General features: G+C 46.4%; 2 protein-coding genes across 2 annotated transcripts in view; both read left to right on the top strand.

Moving 5' to 3' along the window:
- cfap58 (cilia and flagella associated protein 58) lies at positions 1 to 9261 on the top strand. The gene is made up of 18 exons (XM_008282654.1): positions 1 to 6; positions 887 to 1183; positions 1395 to 1543; positions 1631 to 1781; positions 2154 to 2348; positions 2737 to 2874; positions 3142 to 3301; positions 3602 to 3684; positions 3987 to 4178; positions 4300 to 4461; positions 4659 to 4805; positions 5536 to 5676; positions 5748 to 5971; positions 6431 to 6539; positions 6696 to 6800; positions 7481 to 7600; positions 8573 to 8697; positions 8835 to 9261. Exons 1-18 carry the CDS (start codon positions 1 to 3, stop codon positions 8956 to 8958), a joined length of 2628 nt encoding a protein of 875 aa, XP_008280876.1. The 3' UTR covers positions 8959 to 9261.
- Positions 9262 to 11569: 2308 nt separating this feature from the next.
- Positions 11570 to 17724, top strand: part of LOC103357896 (beta-galactosidase-1-like protein 2) — a 12139-nt gene continuing 5984 nt past the window's right edge. The window contains exons 1-13 of the mRNA XM_008282648.1: positions 11570 to 11661; positions 12065 to 12250; positions 12336 to 12404; positions 12889 to 12984; positions 13339 to 13447; positions 13544 to 13636; positions 13766 to 13847; positions 13938 to 14002; positions 14076 to 14160; positions 15557 to 15694; positions 15872 to 15952; positions 16035 to 16144; positions 16241 to 16387. Of these exons, the coding sequence (XP_008280870.1) occupies positions 11570 to 11661; positions 12065 to 12250; positions 12336 to 12404; positions 12889 to 12984; positions 13339 to 13447; positions 13544 to 13636; positions 13766 to 13847; positions 13938 to 14002; positions 14076 to 14160; positions 15557 to 15694; positions 15872 to 15952; positions 16035 to 16144; positions 16241 to 16387 (1353 nt within the window). The remainder of the gene's footprint in view (positions 11662 to 12064; positions 12251 to 12335; positions 12405 to 12888; positions 12985 to 13338; positions 13448 to 13543; positions 13637 to 13765; positions 13848 to 13937; positions 14003 to 14075; positions 14161 to 15556; positions 15695 to 15871; positions 15953 to 16034; positions 16145 to 16240; positions 16388 to 17724) is intronic.

Genomic DNA, 17724 nt, shown 5'->3' on the forward strand with positions numbered 1-17724 from the left:
ATGGAGGTGAGTTTGTCTCAGAGTCAGCTGGACGTTGAGCAGCGAGCACGTGACGCTGAAGGTCGTTGAAATGTTGGCGAACCTGGAGTTGCTGTTAGCATGTGTGCTAATGCTAACTTCACCATCTGTGGATCAAGGAGTCAAACACAGTCAGAACATTATGCTGGTAGCTCAGTTACACAAGCTGCTTCACTTCAGGTGAATTCATTTACTGCTGAATCACACCTGGTGGCCTCACATCAGACAGAGCAACAGGTGAAGCAAAAGGTGATCCTGATGTCATCTGGTTCTTCTGGGGTTTGTTGTAGTGAGAACATGTCCTCAGTGCAGAGTGATGGGCAGGTGGTGGAGAAGAATGTTCTCTACTGCTCCTGGTGTATGAGCAGGGTCTCCTGGGCCCAGAGTCCATCCATCATCTCTACACCTGAACCCTCACTAGGGGGGCGGAGCCTATCCCAGCTGACTCAGGGTGAAGGCAGGTTCACCTGGACAGGTAACCAGTCTATCACAGGGCTACACTTAGAGACAGACAACCAAGCACACTCACATTCACACCTACGGACAATTTACAATCACCAATTAACCTCAGCATGTTTCTGGACTGTGGGAGGAAGCCGGAGAACCCGGAGAGAACCCACGCTGCACGGGGAGAACATGGAGACTCCACGCAGGAAGATCCCGGGTGTCCTCACCGGGACGCCAACCGGCGACCTTCTAGCTGTGAGGCCACGGTGCTAACCACTGACCCACCTGCAACCCCAGAATAAACACATTTATTTTTATATTGTATGATTTGATCAGAGAGTTTTGCTCCGTTCTTCAGGCTGTGAATCTGACTTGTCACCAGGAGCTGAGTCTGGTCTGCTGCGTTCATTCTCACCACCAGACATACGTTCACCTGCAGTCTGCTGTATTTCAGGAGACAGGGTCAGAGGACTCTTCTGGCTCCTTGGATGAGTTCCAGATGGTCCTCAGTGAGCTGGTCGCAGACAAGAGCATGGACAAGATCCGGGTGGAGTACGAGAAGCTCATCCATGCACTGAAGAAGTCCAGAGAGAATGAGAAGAGGCTGATGTCCAAATGCAGGGAGCTGAATGCAGAGATTGTGTCCACTTCAACTAAAGTGGCCGCTGCCCTGAAACTGTCCCAAGAAGATGAGACAACGATAACGTCGCTGAAGAGGGTATGTTACTGCCACGTGTCGTATTCATTTCATTTGCTTGACTATAAACCTGCTCCTGCATCGTTTCAGACATGAAGCTTATGTCACACCTGCATGGTGTAACATAAGGAACATGAATGTGAGCTGATGGAGGAGATGTTTGGTATTAAAGGTATTCTGTCATTCCCCCTCTTTGATCCTCAGATGTGTTGATGTGTATGTTTTGTTACAGGAGCTGGATAAAGCTTGGAAAATGGTTGATGCTGCTCATGAAAAAGAGAAGAAGGACAAAGAGACCATCAGAGTTTTAAAGGAAGATATTTCCAACCTCACAAAAATGGCTGAACAACAAACGGCCTTGTCCAGGGACCAAGGACAGAGGTGTGTCGGCCGCCTGCAGCGCCCTCCGCTGTCCACACGGTGGCTTCAGTGGACGGGATTAACTCTGCTTTTCTTCTTTTGTTTTAGTGATCTCCTAAAAATGAATGAGGAGCTGACAAAGGAGAGGAATCAGCTGCTGTCCACGGTGGAGGGTCTGAGAGAAAAACTACACAAAGCCAACACAGCCCAGCAGGAGACAGAGGCCCAACGAGAGAGCGCCGCAGAAAACATCTCTCAGGTAAATACAGGACAGCAGTGGCTCCTGATGTCAGTCTAATACTGGGATCATTTAAGCTGCTGGCGGAAATACAAGGAGAATGAATAACTCACACACTGCCCGAGCTGCACAACAGGGCGGTGCTGGAGTCATTTATTCTCCCTTATCTACTAAATAAAAACTGTCATGAGGCTGTCAGTGATGAGAGAATCACTGTAAGGTCTTTATTTTGAACTCACTCAGCAAAGTTTAGCGTTTTTACATTTTACTGATGTTACGTATTAACTTGTGCACTCATGGCTGTTTGTAGTAATTCCTGGTTACAAAAACACAGCAGGGCTCCTGACCAATAAAGCAAAGCTAACTCAAGCTCCTCTGCCTGTCTGAGCCCAGCTCCAGCAGGAGCTCCAGGTACAACACAACGAGATTTCCCGAGAGATGAGGCTGAAGGAGAAACTGGACAAGGAGGTAAAGCAGCTCCGTATCGACATGGAGGCCAGGATGGGTGACATCAAAGCTCTGAATGTGCAGAGCCAGAAGGCCAAAGAAGAGCAGCAGAGACTTGAGCAGCAGCTAAAGGAGCTAAAGGTGAGCAGAGGGACTGTCCAGAGAAAACCAGTCACATCATATTCATGACAGGATGCGGTGGGCTGAACCTGGTGGCTGCGTAGCTCGTAGTCGAGGGTTCAGGGTGTTTCATGGAGATCATTTACTGTCTGGAATCACCTGTCACCTCTCCATATCCACCAGCAAAATGGACAGATAATTAGGTATGTGGTAATTAAAGCCAAATGTGTGGGCCACAAACACATTATCTGAACCTACAAAACAAGGTGGCTTCAGCAGAACCAGGAGGTACATCAGGACAAACAAAGGCCTGAACAGGCATCTCTTAGCATGTAGGATGGCTAGCATAGCATTCATGTGGAGAACACAGAGGGCTACTGAACATCGTTTCCTTCCCTGACGCTGACAGATCTTGAATGAGCGATCCAACAAGGAGCTGGAGCAGATGCAGGTGAAGAACTCCAAGCTGCAGCAGGAATGTGAGCAGCTCTCATCCGCCAAAGAACACCTCGGCCTGGAAAACCAACAGAATGCAAATGAGCTGAAGGTACATGGTTGTCAGCCAATACATGCGTCTAGGCCCTTGTAGAGCCACATTAGTGGAGCTCAGTGATCATAGATGATGTGACTGCTGGCTGGAACCACAAGGTGCCGCTGTTGAGACACTTTAACTAAAGAGTCATCAGAATGCATAACAAGCCAGATGTGTATCCCTGTCTGGTGGAGGCACAGCAGCATATGCCATCCACTCTCTCTTTCAACACCTGTTCCCCTCCCTGTGTGTTCGTACAACTCCAACCCTTCCACTGACCAGATGAGAGAAGAGGAGGTGAGTCAGATGCGTCAGGAGGTTGCCAAACAAATAAAGATGAGAGAAGCCATCCAGAAGAAGTTCCACCAGGTGGAGGATCAGAAGGCTGACGTGGACGTGCACAGGGAGACACTGAAAGCTCAGATAACTGCCCTGGAGAAAGGTAAGGGGATCTGATGCACTTAGACACTGACGTAAATGGATGTCTCCTGTATTCCCAGTCTGTGTTCCCCCCAGCGTTTAGTCCTGGTCCCTGTCAGCTCATCTGATCCCTTCTGAAGGGCTGATGAGATGGTGAACATGAACTTATTTTAACAACAATATCATGAAAAAATAATGATGTTAAACATGCCATATGTACGCATGTATGTTTCCAACACACACACACACACACACACACACACACACACACACACACACACACACACACACACCAGTTGCTTCTGTCCTTCTCTCTCTGCAGAGCTTGAATCGTCCCAAAAGCAAGTGGAGGCAGACAAGAAAGCTGTGGATGAGCTGATCCGAGAGCGAGACATCCTAAACAAGGTATCTGGTGCAGTTGAGGTTCTAGACGCTGTGCATAGTGATAGTTATGTAATTCAGCTGCTGCACAATTACAAGAGTAGCTGCTACAGAAGTGACCCAAAGAATCTTTATCCTGCTCTCTGTCCATCAGCAGCACATCAGCAACCACTTCTTTGTCATTTCTTTACAACAGTAAAAAACAAGTTTGTTGTAAACTGCAGTGTTTGTGTCTTGACTAAATAGACCCTAGTTTAACACTTATGTATATTTTCTAGTGTTCCTGGGTCTGTGTGTATCATCGAGGCTTGTTTTCTTTTGAAAAGAACATGATCAAAGCTGTGCAGTCGACCGAGAAACAGCAAAACCTGGTGAAGCTCCTTGAGCAGGACAAGAAGACCTTGGAGCATGAGATCAGTGGCTACCGTCAGGAGGCCCAGAAGCAGCGCAAGATCATCCAGCAGCTGGAGAAAGAGCGTGACCGCTACATCAACGAGACCAGCAGCCTCCTGCAGAAGGCAGGTTCTGCAGAGGAGCTAGCCGAGCTACAGCATCAGCCTGCTTGAGTTGATTCTGATATTACAGCAACATTTTTATCAACCGTGGCCTGACTGAGGGGAACTTTTCTCTCTTGCACAGGTTCAACAAAAAATGAATGATGTAGAAGTTAGAGAAACTGAGATATTTGACTGGAGGAAGAAAGTCACTGAGGCAGAGTGCACGCTTAAACAGCAAGAGAACCTGCTGGAGTCTGTGGTGGCTGAAAGGAACCTCTACAGCAAAAACCTCATCGAGGCTCAGGTGAGAGCAGCAGCTGGTCACCTGATAGCTGAGTTTTATTTCAGTCCTGTCATTCCATCCTTGTGTTTGAGTGTGTTTGTGGTTGAATTGGCTATCAGGTGGGTTTACTGTTGCATACAGCATATAGATTTATTGTTGTCATTTCTTTCTCCATTTTTCTTTTCTTCTGCTTCCTTTACTGTGTGTCTCTTAAACAGGAGGAGATTGCAGAGAAGAAGAGGAAGATGAAGACCATGAACAACCAGGTCACCCGACTGAGAGATGAGATCAGTGGGAAGGAGCTGGCCCTCGCCAAGGATCAGCAGGAGCACAAGCGCTTAGAGAAAGATAACGAGGCCCTCAAGGTAGTGAAATCTGCTCAGGATGTGCCTCTGATCTCATCATCATTTATTTAACTTGGAAGCTTCATGCATGTAGAAACGTCACATGAATTTGACTTCCACCACTGACTGACTTCAAAACAGACAAAGATAAAGATAAAGAGAGCCATTCTGGTTGTTTGTCACGTGTTAGGACGATCTGTTCCTGTCTGTGGTTTGTTGATTTTATTCAGCTTTGTGATGCATCATCTGTGATCTTAAGTCCATGTCAGTCTGCCATATCTGTAATTACCAACCATGTTTTGCCAAACTCAGAGGTCCTGTGTGATGACATCAACCAATGCAAATCAGCATCTCAGTGATTTGGGTCCTTTTTTTTATTTTTTGCAAGGATTTAAAAACATACGTAGTCTGTGTTGGCAGTCACAAATAAAAGTTTGGAGCGTTTTGAGTGCAAAGGACACTCGCTGTGCAGGGTGCAAAGCTCACATCTGTCAGAAGAACAGTTTCAAAGGATGATGAGGAGCAGCAAGAACATTTTGCTCAGAACAGGCTCAGAGGTTGTATGGCAGCATTCTAATATCTCATCCACGAAGAGGGTACATCCAGTAAATCTGAGTGTGGGAATGCGGCGTATGAAACTCAGATGCTGGGGTTGATTTTTCACCTTTAGTCCACAGGTGATGCTAGTTTCCTGTGAACAGGGCTGTACGTGGACGTTTCAAACCTGTGCACTCCTTCCTGTGTCCTGCAGGGGGAGCTGCAATCACTGAAGCTGCAGCTGGAAGAAACAAAGCAACGCGTTGACAGTCAGAGAGCAGAACAGCAACAGCTGCAGAAGATAATAGCTGATGCAGATGCTGAGCAGATGCAACAGAAGAAACAACTGGAACAGGTAAAGAAGCTGCACAGGACGAGGCAGAGACAGAAAGTAGACGGTGTGTGGTCATCTGTTGTTCTTTCAAGGTGAGCAGCGAGCGGGACAACCTGGGCAAACAGCTGCTGCATCGCAACGATGAGCGAGCACTGCTGTACGAGAAGATCAGGATCCAGCAATCCATCTTGAGCAAGGGGGACTTCCACTACAACCAGAGGATGGAAGACATCCGCCTGCTCAAGCTGGAGATCAAGAGGCTCCGACGCAAGAAGAGCATCCTGGACAAGACTTTGCCCAACACAGAGGACCTGAGGTAAAGAAAGGATCAGAATGCAGAGCGTAGCGAAGCAGAAGGAAGGCAGGATACAAGCACTGAGCCCACAGGGTGAGATGGAGAAAGAAGGAGGGAGCCACAGAGAGCAGAACGTAGAGTAGAAGAACAAGACTGAAGAGAAATGGAAGAGAGTGGAGAGAGATACAGTACCAGGTAGGAATGACCTCCTCTGAGCTTAGAGCTCCCAAACCCACGGCAGATGTTTCCTGCTCCAGCTGCAGCATCGTGATGAAGAGCTCCTGCATACGTTCCTGACTCCAGCTGCCCTGGAGCCATTCTGATAGATTAGATTAGTTTAGTTTTAGGTCATTCACAGGGTTCAGCAGTCTGATGGTCTTGATAGGCTTTGTGTGTCCAGTTCTCCTCAGATGGGACCTACGGGGGAAAGTTTATATGTTTATGATTAAAATGATGTTAATGTGAGATTCTGTGTTGTAGGCAGCAGCTGTTCCACCTGCAGAGGCAGCTGCTTAAAGAGAGAGCCAGAAACAGCGTTCTTGAGGAGCAGCTGAAGCCCATAAACATCCACAGATGGAGGCGACTTGAGGTGAAGGATTTGTCCTGCATTGTCTGTAGGGGTTCGCTGCACAGCAGTCTGAGCCAGTCACAGAGACCAGAAGATTTTTACATTTAGTTTCAACCGTAGCATTGAAAGAGTAAAAGGTCAGGCCGTGAACGTTGTGTAAATGACTGTCCCCTTCAGGGCAGTGACCCCGGCAAATACGAGCTCATCCAGAAGATTCAGGCTCTACAGAAGCGACTCATCACCAAAACCCAAGAGCTGGAGGAACGTGAGCTCCTCTTACAGGTAGACACCTTCATGTGTACACAAAGCACACTCAGTCACTGTCCATGCCTCCTGAGAAGAATCAGTGTTCCTCATGAAGGAGGATCTCCAAGAAGACGTTGGTGTAAACCATTTTCTCCATCGCCGCTCTGTGCCACTGTACATGGTCATGGTCATAGACAGTGTGCCCGCTGATGTGTTCAGACGGATAGAGATCCTGGATTTCATCTTTTAATCCACACACACTGTTCATAGAACAATGAACCAATAATCAGAGCTGGTTTTGGTCTTTTATGAACTCTGGAGACCATCAGTCCACTTGTTCCTTCAGTTCTGTCAGGAAATGGAGAAATATTTCATCCTGCTGTTTGCAGGTCACACTGAGGCTTTAAATCATAACACTTTATAGGATTCCAGCAATTCTCTACTTTAAAGCTAATATTTGTTGGATTTGAAAGTCTTCAGTGACTGTGTGAAGACAGACATCCTGGACAGTGCACACACGGCAGCACATCCTTTAGTTAAAGCTAAATGATGGATGGATGGATAGAGTTGCACAAGTTCTCTGCAACAGTTGGAACACGTTTGTCTTTGTTGTTCTTCTTCTTGCTAGATGTTGTGTCTACAATAGATCTCCTGAGTGATGTAAGCTCCCTTTCTATCATTCCTGAATGTTTCTTTCTTCTCATTTCCTCAACAAGGAAAAGGAGAAGCTGTACGTGGAGCTGAAGCACATTCTGGCCCGGCAGCCTGGTCCAGAGGCAGCTGAGCAGCTCCAGCAGTGCCAGTGGACCATCAGAGACAGAACCCAAAAGCTCAAGGTCTTCACTTCATGTCATCTCACTCACACTGCTGTCTCCTGTCCAAGGATGAAGCTCTTTATTTTTTTATATTGCTGTTTGACTCCAACTCTAGTCCTCCCAGATCGAGTCCGTCTGTCTCAGACACTGACCTCCAACTAAAGCGTGATGATGATGATGATGTTCCATTCTGTTGCTCCACTAAACAGCAGAATGAAGTGAAACTAAACCCAGTGTTGTATGATGTTGGATCCAATCAGATCACTTTGTGCTCAGATAGTTTCATATGAAGGCCTGCACCTTATTGAACAGGTGCAGCGTCAGGAGGGAGCTCCTGAGTCAGAGCAAGCCGACCCAAAAGGCAACAAGGGAGCCGGGTCACAACAAGAAAGGGAACTTTATTGGGGACAGGAGTGAGGACACCGAGGAGGCAGGAGGGGAAGTGCAGGCACACTCAGGTCTTCATGAGGGAGGTGAACGGGGAGAGGGTGATCCAGGGATACCGTCCAGGTGATCCAGGGATACCGTCCAGGTGATCCAGTGAGGGAAACCCGTGCTCCGGGGACATGTGCTCATGACGAGTGAATCCTTGGTGGGGGCCGTAGGGCTGCTGTCGGTGGCTGACTGGTGAAGGCTGGGCTGGAGGAGACGTCAGGTGGAGAAGGCTCTGAAGGGAATGATGAGAGGTGAGGGTTAGCACGAGGCAAGCAAACAACCAAAGCACGAGATCTGAATCATCTGGCGCTGAACCACGGGGAGAAGCCGGCTGAAGAGCAGATGCTCTGATGGCGATGAGGGACAGGTGTGGTGGAGGAGGAGCCCTCCTCAGCCATGGCCCCGCCCTGCCTGACACAACAAGCACACACAGGAAGTCATCTCACCAAAATAAGAGCTCAAACCTCGAACCCCAACATGCAGGATCACATTCTGGGTAAAACAAGGTTCATGTCTGTGTGTGTTTTGACAATATGATGTTCTTCCATCTGGTAACAGGCGCTGATAGCAGAGCTGAGGATGCTTGACTTCAAGATGAATGAGTGCAAAAGTGAGAATCAAAGATTGTCCAGTGAGCTAGCAAACATTAAGAAGAAGTACCTCAGTCAGAAAAAGCTCCACAGGTGAGAGGGACCTTTGCTTTACTTGTTGCCAACGATAGTCCACGTCAGTGTCATGGATGTGTTTCTAACATGCAGTTAGCATGTAAACTGTTTGAGCTGCTGATGGTTTCGTTCACCGTCTGATGATGTCTCCTCAGTGACCAGAGGACCAAGACCAAAGCAGAGCAGCTGGAAACGTTGCCCCAGCTGAGCAGCAAACCTCAGTTCACTGGAGGAGGCTTCAGGATCGACAACCCTACGAGAAGACAGTGGCCAGTATAGGAGAATACTCTGACTGCATTCATCAGTTACTTCGTTAAACGAGTTAAAAATGGCTGCTCTGCCTGCCCTCACCCTGTCAGGAAGGCACCGGCTTCCTGTCAGGCAGTCGTGACCTCTCTAATAAAAAACGTCCTCAATGTAGAAGCATAGCAGTGATCTAATTAATTAATACTAAGACGCTGCTGCCAGTATCATCTGGCCAATCAGAAGAGCAACATGCAGGCTGCTGTCGGTCTGTTAAAATCATGTCCTCTGAAATATTTCTGATGACTTTAAATCATCAGCTCCAATCACGTTCTCGCGCTTTCCAGCTTGGAAACACCACAAACACACAATCTGTAGACTTTTTATGTACTGAGTTAAATTAGGGCTCTTCCTCATTGTTAGTAGGCTGCTGTAGTTAAGGTTAGAGTAGATTACAAGCAACATGTGTTGTGTCTCCATTTAGGGGCATTACCTTTTCTTTTCTTTTTTTTTAATGTATGAAGTTGAAGAAACACACAGCAGGACTGAATGAGTGCATTCAGCTCCCTGTGCTGATAACAAATCAGTTCATTCCCTCACAAACATATAGAAGCTCACATCATGTTTATTCACATCATTCTGCAGCAAAAAGGTACCAAACTGTCTTCCAAGTCCAAGACGATAAAACCACAACAATAAAATCACATTCATCTTCGCTGAGCATCGAGAATATTATTTGAAAAAACAAAACACTGAACCTGACCAATAACAATAAGTCTGTTTGCACAGCAGCTCCTAAAAGAGTAAAGAAAAACCAAAACCCTGCTCTGTGTTGCGTACGATATGGAGGTGTGTGTTTAGCTGCCAGTGTGACTGACACACATCTGAAATGTGTTAAACCAATGTCTTTGAATCTGAACTGTACAGAAACATGGACAGACATGAAGCAGCGGACTGAGTCCCAGTCTCTCCACTGGCTTTAAGGACTGCAGGTGTTTCATTAGACTGAGGCTGCTGTGAGCATTTACACACAGCAGCATGAATCTGATGAACACAGGATCTGACTGCATCACTGTCCATTCACTGTTAATGTTCATACAATAACACAAACTGAATGCTTGTATTCAAGCTTTCATTTAAGTATAAAACACACTAGATGTGTCGTGGCCATTCCTGAGCCTGAGTAGCCAGTGTGCTGGATGTGCAGCAGCGTCTGACTCCACACATCCAGAACAGGGAGACAGTGTCCACAGCAAAAACATTTGAAAATAAGGCGCTATTTATTGTAATATAAACATTTCTTTAAAGCTCTGAAACAGAACAGCTGAGGATGTTAAAGATGAACTCAGGATGAATGGGACCGCAGGCCTTGGATGTGAGTCTCTTCCTGGCAGCCTCCCACGCGTTTACCACCATCCTCCAGCCACTAGATGGGGTCGACTCCAGAAATTAATAAAGAAGGACAACAATCATTCTGGCTCCTACAAAATGAAACCGAAGAAAAAAGTGTCATAAATTAAAAATACACTACAAACAAGTCATTGTACAAACACAACAAATGTTCTACAGCTTATAGGGGCTGTGGACCGATTCAGTTCTCTACCTGCTACCTCTGCTGCAGCAACGTGAGCAGGTTGGGACAAAACCGACCTGCTGCATGGACCCCACCCGAGTGCCCCCCAGTCCTGACCTGCTACAGTTTATTATGAAACACACACACAGAAACAGACACACACACACACACACGCTCGGTGCTGTGAAGATGCGCGTGCAGCATCAGCAGCGTTGCCAGGGGAACCTCACCCTGCATCACTGCTGCTAGCTTGTCTGTTGCTAGCTAACTGTTAGCGCTCAGCAGCTCCTGTAACTCTTGTGTTTGTCGCCCAGACAGCGCCTCCTAGAGGAACAAAGTCAGAGGCAGAGCCGGCAGCTCACCAGCGACAGGCTCGGGGTTTTAATTACTTCGTTAATTCTTTGTTTCGCCGCCTTCATGTGACAACAACAAACAGCGAACACCACCAGCAGCCAGGGCCACACTGCGCAAGCTCCGACTTCTAAGGACCACGGGAAATGTAGTCCTCAATACTGGAGGATGTAGGCGAGACATGGACCGTCCAGTTTAGTGTTTTACAGAGAAATGCCTCATTAAACTCTAATAGAAATTATTTTTATATGTATATTATTGTATTGCGCTATTGAATACGTATCCAGTTGATAATATAGGATGTTTTTAAGGTTTTCTAGTGTCTGGGCTGCATTATAGAACATTTCACAGTTGCATTGACTTTACATAAAGAAGTTTCTGTTTAATAGACACTAACATAACCTGTCTCAAGTCTAAATGTTTATGCTTTAATTAAAAAAAACATAAGTACCAGAAAATATGTATTTCAGTTGTAGCTTTGCCACCATAAATCCACATGCATCTCTGTCTCTATGTATTTGTGTGTATGTATTTCTGCAAACCAAACATGAACTCAGACGTCCTGCTAATGAGCTGAGTTAGATTTCCATGGCTGTGCTGAGGCACTCCCCCGAGGCGGTGCCTCGTTCAGGGCTGCATCATTCGTTCATCTGTGCTCAGATGCTGCTGTGAACTTCACCAGACTGCTGCCTATGTGACCAGAAGGGATCTCACACACCACCCATGGTTGTCCTGAGGATAAGAAATGTGCACAAAAGGAAATATGCACTCCTCTGCTTGTGCATTGTTGGCTTCATTATGTACAGGTATCTTGGGTAAGTAAAGGTCTCATTGTATTGGCTCATATGTTAGTTGGAGCTGTTCTGAGGCTCTTCATGGCAGCTCTGTGGAGTTCTCACAGACCTGCTCCACAGTGACAGCATTTTGATGTCACAGCAGACTCTGAAGTTTCATTTTGTCCTTTTGAGGTGTGGATGCAGAATGACTTTAACAGCATTTGCAGTATAATAGATGATATATAAAATAGTTTCTTTTGAATGTATAAAAGCTTGTCTTGACTCAAGATGTGAGTTTCCTCCTGCTCCTTTGTGACCGTGTCTGGTAACTCAAGACGTCTGCAAATTCCTATCAAGCCTGTCATGTGGTCCGTTCAGGCACAATAGCCTCTGTGCCACATTATGTGAGTGTGACACAAATAACTCACAGCTCCTTCTCCAGTGTGCCGGCAAAGGGGCGGAGGATGAGCAGGAAAGTGGGCCTGAGCGCCAACACGTCCCAGTTCACTCTGGAGGGAGAGCCCTTCCGCATCCTTGGGGGGTCCATCCACTATTTCCGTGTGCCCAGGGCCTACTGGAGGGACCGCCTGATGAAGATGAAGGCCTGTGGCTTCAACACCCTCACTACGTAGGAGGACTATTACTGCTAAGGTTGCATTATGTGCTACAAGCCACCAGGTCAGTGTTAACAGAGCGCACCTGCATCTTTGCAGGTACGTGCCATGGAGTCTGCACCAGCCGGAGCAGGGTGTTTTTAACTTCCACACACAGCTGGATTTAGGGTAAGCCGTCTTGTTGTCTGATTTGACCTGAGTGCAGAACACACATGATTAATCAGCACATGGTACTCTGCTTGTGGGTGTGTAGATCATGTACCCACCAAACCAAATATGTAACCTGAAAATGTCAGAAACAAGATTTAAACAAGCCTTGCACCGGCTCTGTAGCTGCGGTGACAACATTATCTGCTCTGAGGCATACTGGGAATACTCTCCTTTTCTTCTCTTCATCTAAGCCCCAGTGCTCAGGGGAGAAACTGGAGGCAGAGAGTCCCACCTGACAACAGCGGCATCTCCACAACAACAGCAACTTATCAAACAATTAACAACACAGCGGTGATAAGTGAGGAGAGAAGTGACGCCTCAGCCTGCTGCTGTTGTTGCCAGGCACTTTCAGCACTCATCAGGCAACAAGATATGGGGTCTCACATGAGTCTAAACCTTGTGTTTATGCAGAGAGAAACTGTGGTCTCTGTCTGGGTTTCAGAGCGTACATCAGTCTTGCGGCTGAGTTGGGACTGTGGGTGATTTTACGTCCGGGGCCCTACGTCTCCTCTGAGCTGGACCTTGGAGGACTGCCGAGGTAGTGCTGGTTTTCTCTACATATAATAACAGTGCATATAAATCCTTATTTTCTGTCTGCTTGGAAACCATTGTAGGTTTAATCCCAAAGCCCCTGCAATGAATTAATGATGAACAGAGTTTAGTATGAAAGAGAATTTAAACCCAAGAGGACAAAAACCCCTTGATCTGAAGCACAGAGTTTCATTTTTAGGCTGAGTGCAGCCCGGGTGAAAAGACCACATCTTGCTGTGAGCGAGGACTGTCCTCATGTTTGAAGCTTTGTCCAGTATGTTCGCTGTACTGTGGCTCCGTTGTTGCTGCAGCTCTGTGCCGTTAGTCATAGCTAAGCATCTTGTTTTGCATCTCCTTGCAGCTGGCTTCTCCGGGACGGCAGCATGAGGCTGAGGACGACTCACCCCGCCTTCACTCAGGCTGTCAACACTTTCTTTGACAAACTTATACCAAAAGTGGTTCCACTGCAGGTCGCTTTTTAATTAGTCAACCAGGAAACAAGTCTCATAGCTCCAGGTTGTCTGACTTGCTGTCTTCATGACAGAGTGCTTGTTTGTCTGTTTTAGTTCAAGAAAGGAGGTCCCATCATCGCAGTGCAGGTGGAAAATGAGTACGGCTCCTTCGCAAAGGACCAAAGCTACATGCTTTTCATTAAAGAGGTAAGGTGACAGTCCTGCTTAATTAAGACTCCTAATTAGCCCTACATGTTGGTGCATGTGTACAAACAGAGAATGATGCTGATGGAACATTCTGCTGACTTCTGTTGTGATTCTGTTTTATTTTGAAAGGCTTTACAGTCCAGAGGGATCAGTGAGATGTTGCTCACATCAGACAACCACAACACACTAAAGTCAGGGGGTGTGGATGGAGGTACAGTTTATCATTAACACACACACACACACACACACACACACACACACACACACACACACAGCTGAACCTGTGTCTCCTGCCTTGCAGCCATCAGGACAGTGAAGCTGCAGAAGCTAAATCAGAGGACCATCCAGGACCTGAATGCCATCCAGGTGCGTGTCTCAGTTCACAGAGGAGACGGTTCATGAACCTGAGCTGTGTGAACTGACCGTCACCTGTCTTCAGCCCAACAGCCCCACCATGGTGATGGACTACTGGACCGGCTGGTATGATGTGTGGGGGGACCTCCACCATGTGCTGCCCCCAGAGGGTGAGGAAGCTTCTTCTGGTCATCACTGCATTCATACACAAACTGTTTAGATCCTTCACTAAATATTAATTTAGGATGAAAATATTTTATATTTTGAAATGTTGAGTTGGGTGATTATATAAGCGTTGGAGGTGAAGTTTCTATCTCCATGCAGGAGAACGTCCTCTGGGTGTTACTAGATTATTATTATTATTCATTCATTAACGTGTGAGCAGCACAAGTGTCTTCTACAGGACTCTACAGGATCATTTATCACCTGCTGATTGTTTTCTCAGTTGGAGGATTGACTGCTTGATTTGTTTTATTGAGCAAAGTGAATTTAAAACCCTGTATTGAATTTTTATTCACACTGTGAATCTTTACTTTACTTGTGTTTAATTTAGAAACACAAGTTCCCTGTTGCCTAAAAAATGCATTAATTGTACTCTGATTTGTTAATTAGTTCAAAGTGATAATATGGGTGTAAATTTAAAACGAGCTGAGCTAAATGAATTAGAGAAACATGTTCAATAAACGGGACATATTGGCTTGAATCAAGTCACAGTCATAACTATAATAATAAGCACCGCATTCAGCATCTTCTTTAAGTTAAAGTATGTAAGTATTATGAAAACGTACTCAGAACATAAGAGTGTACGTTTTCATTGTGCAGCTGAAGGTCCTGTGTCGGTGTTTTACTGTGTGTGATGTTGTGGGATAATCCGACTGCTGCATATGTGCTCTACTGCTGTAGGTGTGTAAACTTTAACCAGTTTCAGCTGCCGTACATTTAAAAACGGTTTAAATACCTTAAGAAGGGCGATGTTCTCAACCCATGAGACTACATTTAAAGTTTCACGTTACCAGAAAACCTTCAATCAGAATCACTCAGTGTGGACATGAAGGCCATAAAACATGGTGATGTGAAATAAATAACACATTTACGTGCATATTGCTGCTGGACATACTATTATTGTCCTTGTACAGTTTTGGTAAAACTCTATCCTGCACCAACACGGGACTCTAGCAGCTGTCTTTCCTCTGAACGTCCACTCACACTTCAGCTTCTCAGACCATCAGCAGAGTGACTCTCGGTTTCCTTTTGACTTTCGACCAGTCATGTTTCATCTGAAGCAGCTCGTGACTCCTGTAAACACACGCGTTCTACCTCCACCGTAGCTTTTTGCATGAGAAGCGTCGACTACATGCCTGCAATGGAAATGCAAATGTGAAAGTCAGGGTCATGCTGCTTTTGATTGATGCACTTCAGCACCTGGCAAACAGGCTCAAAGGCTTTCAGGGACACACTTTAAAATCTGTCACAAGCTCACAGAAAATTCTGTCGCAGTGAGATTCCCACACCGTGACCTTTATGGTTGTAAGCAGACAGACTGTGAACATGTTGACCTGTTGGCAGATGTGGTGTCCACCGTGAGGGAGATCCTGAGGAGAGGCATGTCTGTCAACCTGTACATGTTCCACGGAGGATCCAGCTTTGGCTTCATGAGCGGCGCTCTCGCTGATCCTTCCTACAGAGCTTTAGTCCCCAGCTATGGTTGGTTTATGTGCTGTCACAAACAAACAAGTGGTGACTTTGATGCAAATACACACAGATTTAGTTTGAATGATGAAACGCTGGAAGACACTATCTGCTGTCTACGGAGCAGCACTGACAGCAGCTTCCAGCAGGTGGCGGTGCTGGACTGTTAACATGCACTGTGATGTTGTGCAGATTATGACGCTCCCTTGACTGAAGCCGGGGAATACACTCCAAAGTACCATCTTCTCAGGGACTTACTGTCTCGATACAACAGTAAGTCACACATGAGAGTACAGTGTGTGAGCAGATGGTGTCGCTGGCCTCTTTGCCGTACTGTTTGGACCTCTGTGTGCAGGAGGAGACACCTTCCCCGACATGCCAGCCCTGCGTTACAGGGAGGCTTATGAACCCGCCATCATGTACCAGCACCTGTCCTTATGGGATGCTTTGAGCTTCACTGAGGGAGTATGTTTTCTGTCACATTATCTGTAACCTTTGTGTGTTTGTAATGAAGTCAATCTGGCTTTTCAGTCAGTGTAATTATTCACATTTTCTCTGCAGCCCTTTAAGTCAGCCAAGCCAGTGAACATGGAGAAGCTGCCCGTGAACAGCGGGAACGGCCAGGCCTATGGCTACACTCTGTATGAGACCTCCATCACCAGCGGAGGACTGCTGAAGTCAGGAGATAACGTCCGAGACCGAGCGCTGGTGAGACACTTTGACTGCAGGTGAAGGTGTGATGGCCCCACTCTGACCTTCTGCACCATCAGTAGACATTATGGGCCGACATGTGTTTGTAGTTGCAAAGACTGAATTTTCTGGTAAAGGTTTTGGTAGTTGGATCTTCTTGTTGCTCATTTTGGTGAGAAGATGCTCATATATGCTAAATATAAAGACCACATGCTGAGCGTAGCATCAAAACTGAAGTCAAGAGAGAACACACTGGAAAGACTCACACTCTGTCAAACACACACAAGAAGCAATAAAAAGTGTGAAGTATTAACAGCATATATACGATCTGCAAAAGTATCTGCCAACAGAACCAGACTAGTTCACTTTCAACAAGCAGAACCGTCTCTTCTCATTTAAAGCCGGGGCGGCCGGACTAAAGACAGTCCCATTGGTCGAGATGAAAAAGAAAAATGCAGGAAAACATGCTTCAATAGGATAACTTCATGATAAACATCGATGTGTTTGTGCCACTATTAAGAGACTGGTTGGCTTTGCTGAAGGGATGAATGTCAGGACTGTGACGGGAACATCTCTGTGAACGGTTCAACCTGGGCTCATACAGGTTGTCATCAGTCCCACTGCATGCTGCTGCAGCATCACTGCTTCTATATGACGGTCAGGAAAGTGTTTTCCAGACAGGAGAGATGTCACATCGCTGCTTCAACAGTCTGTTACAGTGACCACATTCTTTCATTCACACATACGGCTGAAAGCAGACATTCACATACGCTGTATAAAAAGACACAGAACCGTTTTTCTCACTATCTGACGTTAAATGTGACTAAACTTCTCCTGCTTTTGGTCAGTTAGGATCACCAACATGACTTCTATTTGCTAAATGCCAGAATAACAAGACAGAGAGTTTTAAACTCTGTGACTTGGGTCAAACGTTCTGGGTTTCCTTCCACCAGCTTCTCACAACAGTCTGATGAGTTCTGGCCCATTCCTCCTGACAGAACTGGTGGAACTGGGTCAGGTTTGTTGGTCTCCTTGCTCCACTCATGTTCTCCAGGATGGAGATCAGGGCTTTGTGATGGCCACTCCACAACACTGACTCTGTTGTCCTGAAGCCTCTCTGTAGCTAATCTGGAGCTATGCTGAGGGTCATTGTCCATCTGAAGACCCATTAGTGTCCAAGCTGTAACTTCCTGCTGATGTCTGGAGATGTTGCTTCAGTATCTCCACATCATGTTCTGTCCTCATGATACCATCTATTGTGTGAAGGTCACCAGTCCCTCCACAGCATGATGCTGCCACCCCCGTGCTCCACAGCTGGGATGGTGTTCTCAGGCTTCAAGCTTCCTCCTTTTTCC

The sequence above is a fragment of the Stegastes partitus genome, unplaced genomic scaffold, assembly GCF_000690725.1.
Source record: "Stegastes partitus isolate 25-593 unplaced genomic scaffold, Stegastes_partitus-1.0.2 Scaffold280, whole genome shotgun sequence".
Lineage (NCBI taxonomy): Eukaryota > Metazoa > Chordata > Actinopteri > Pomacentridae > Stegastes > Stegastes partitus.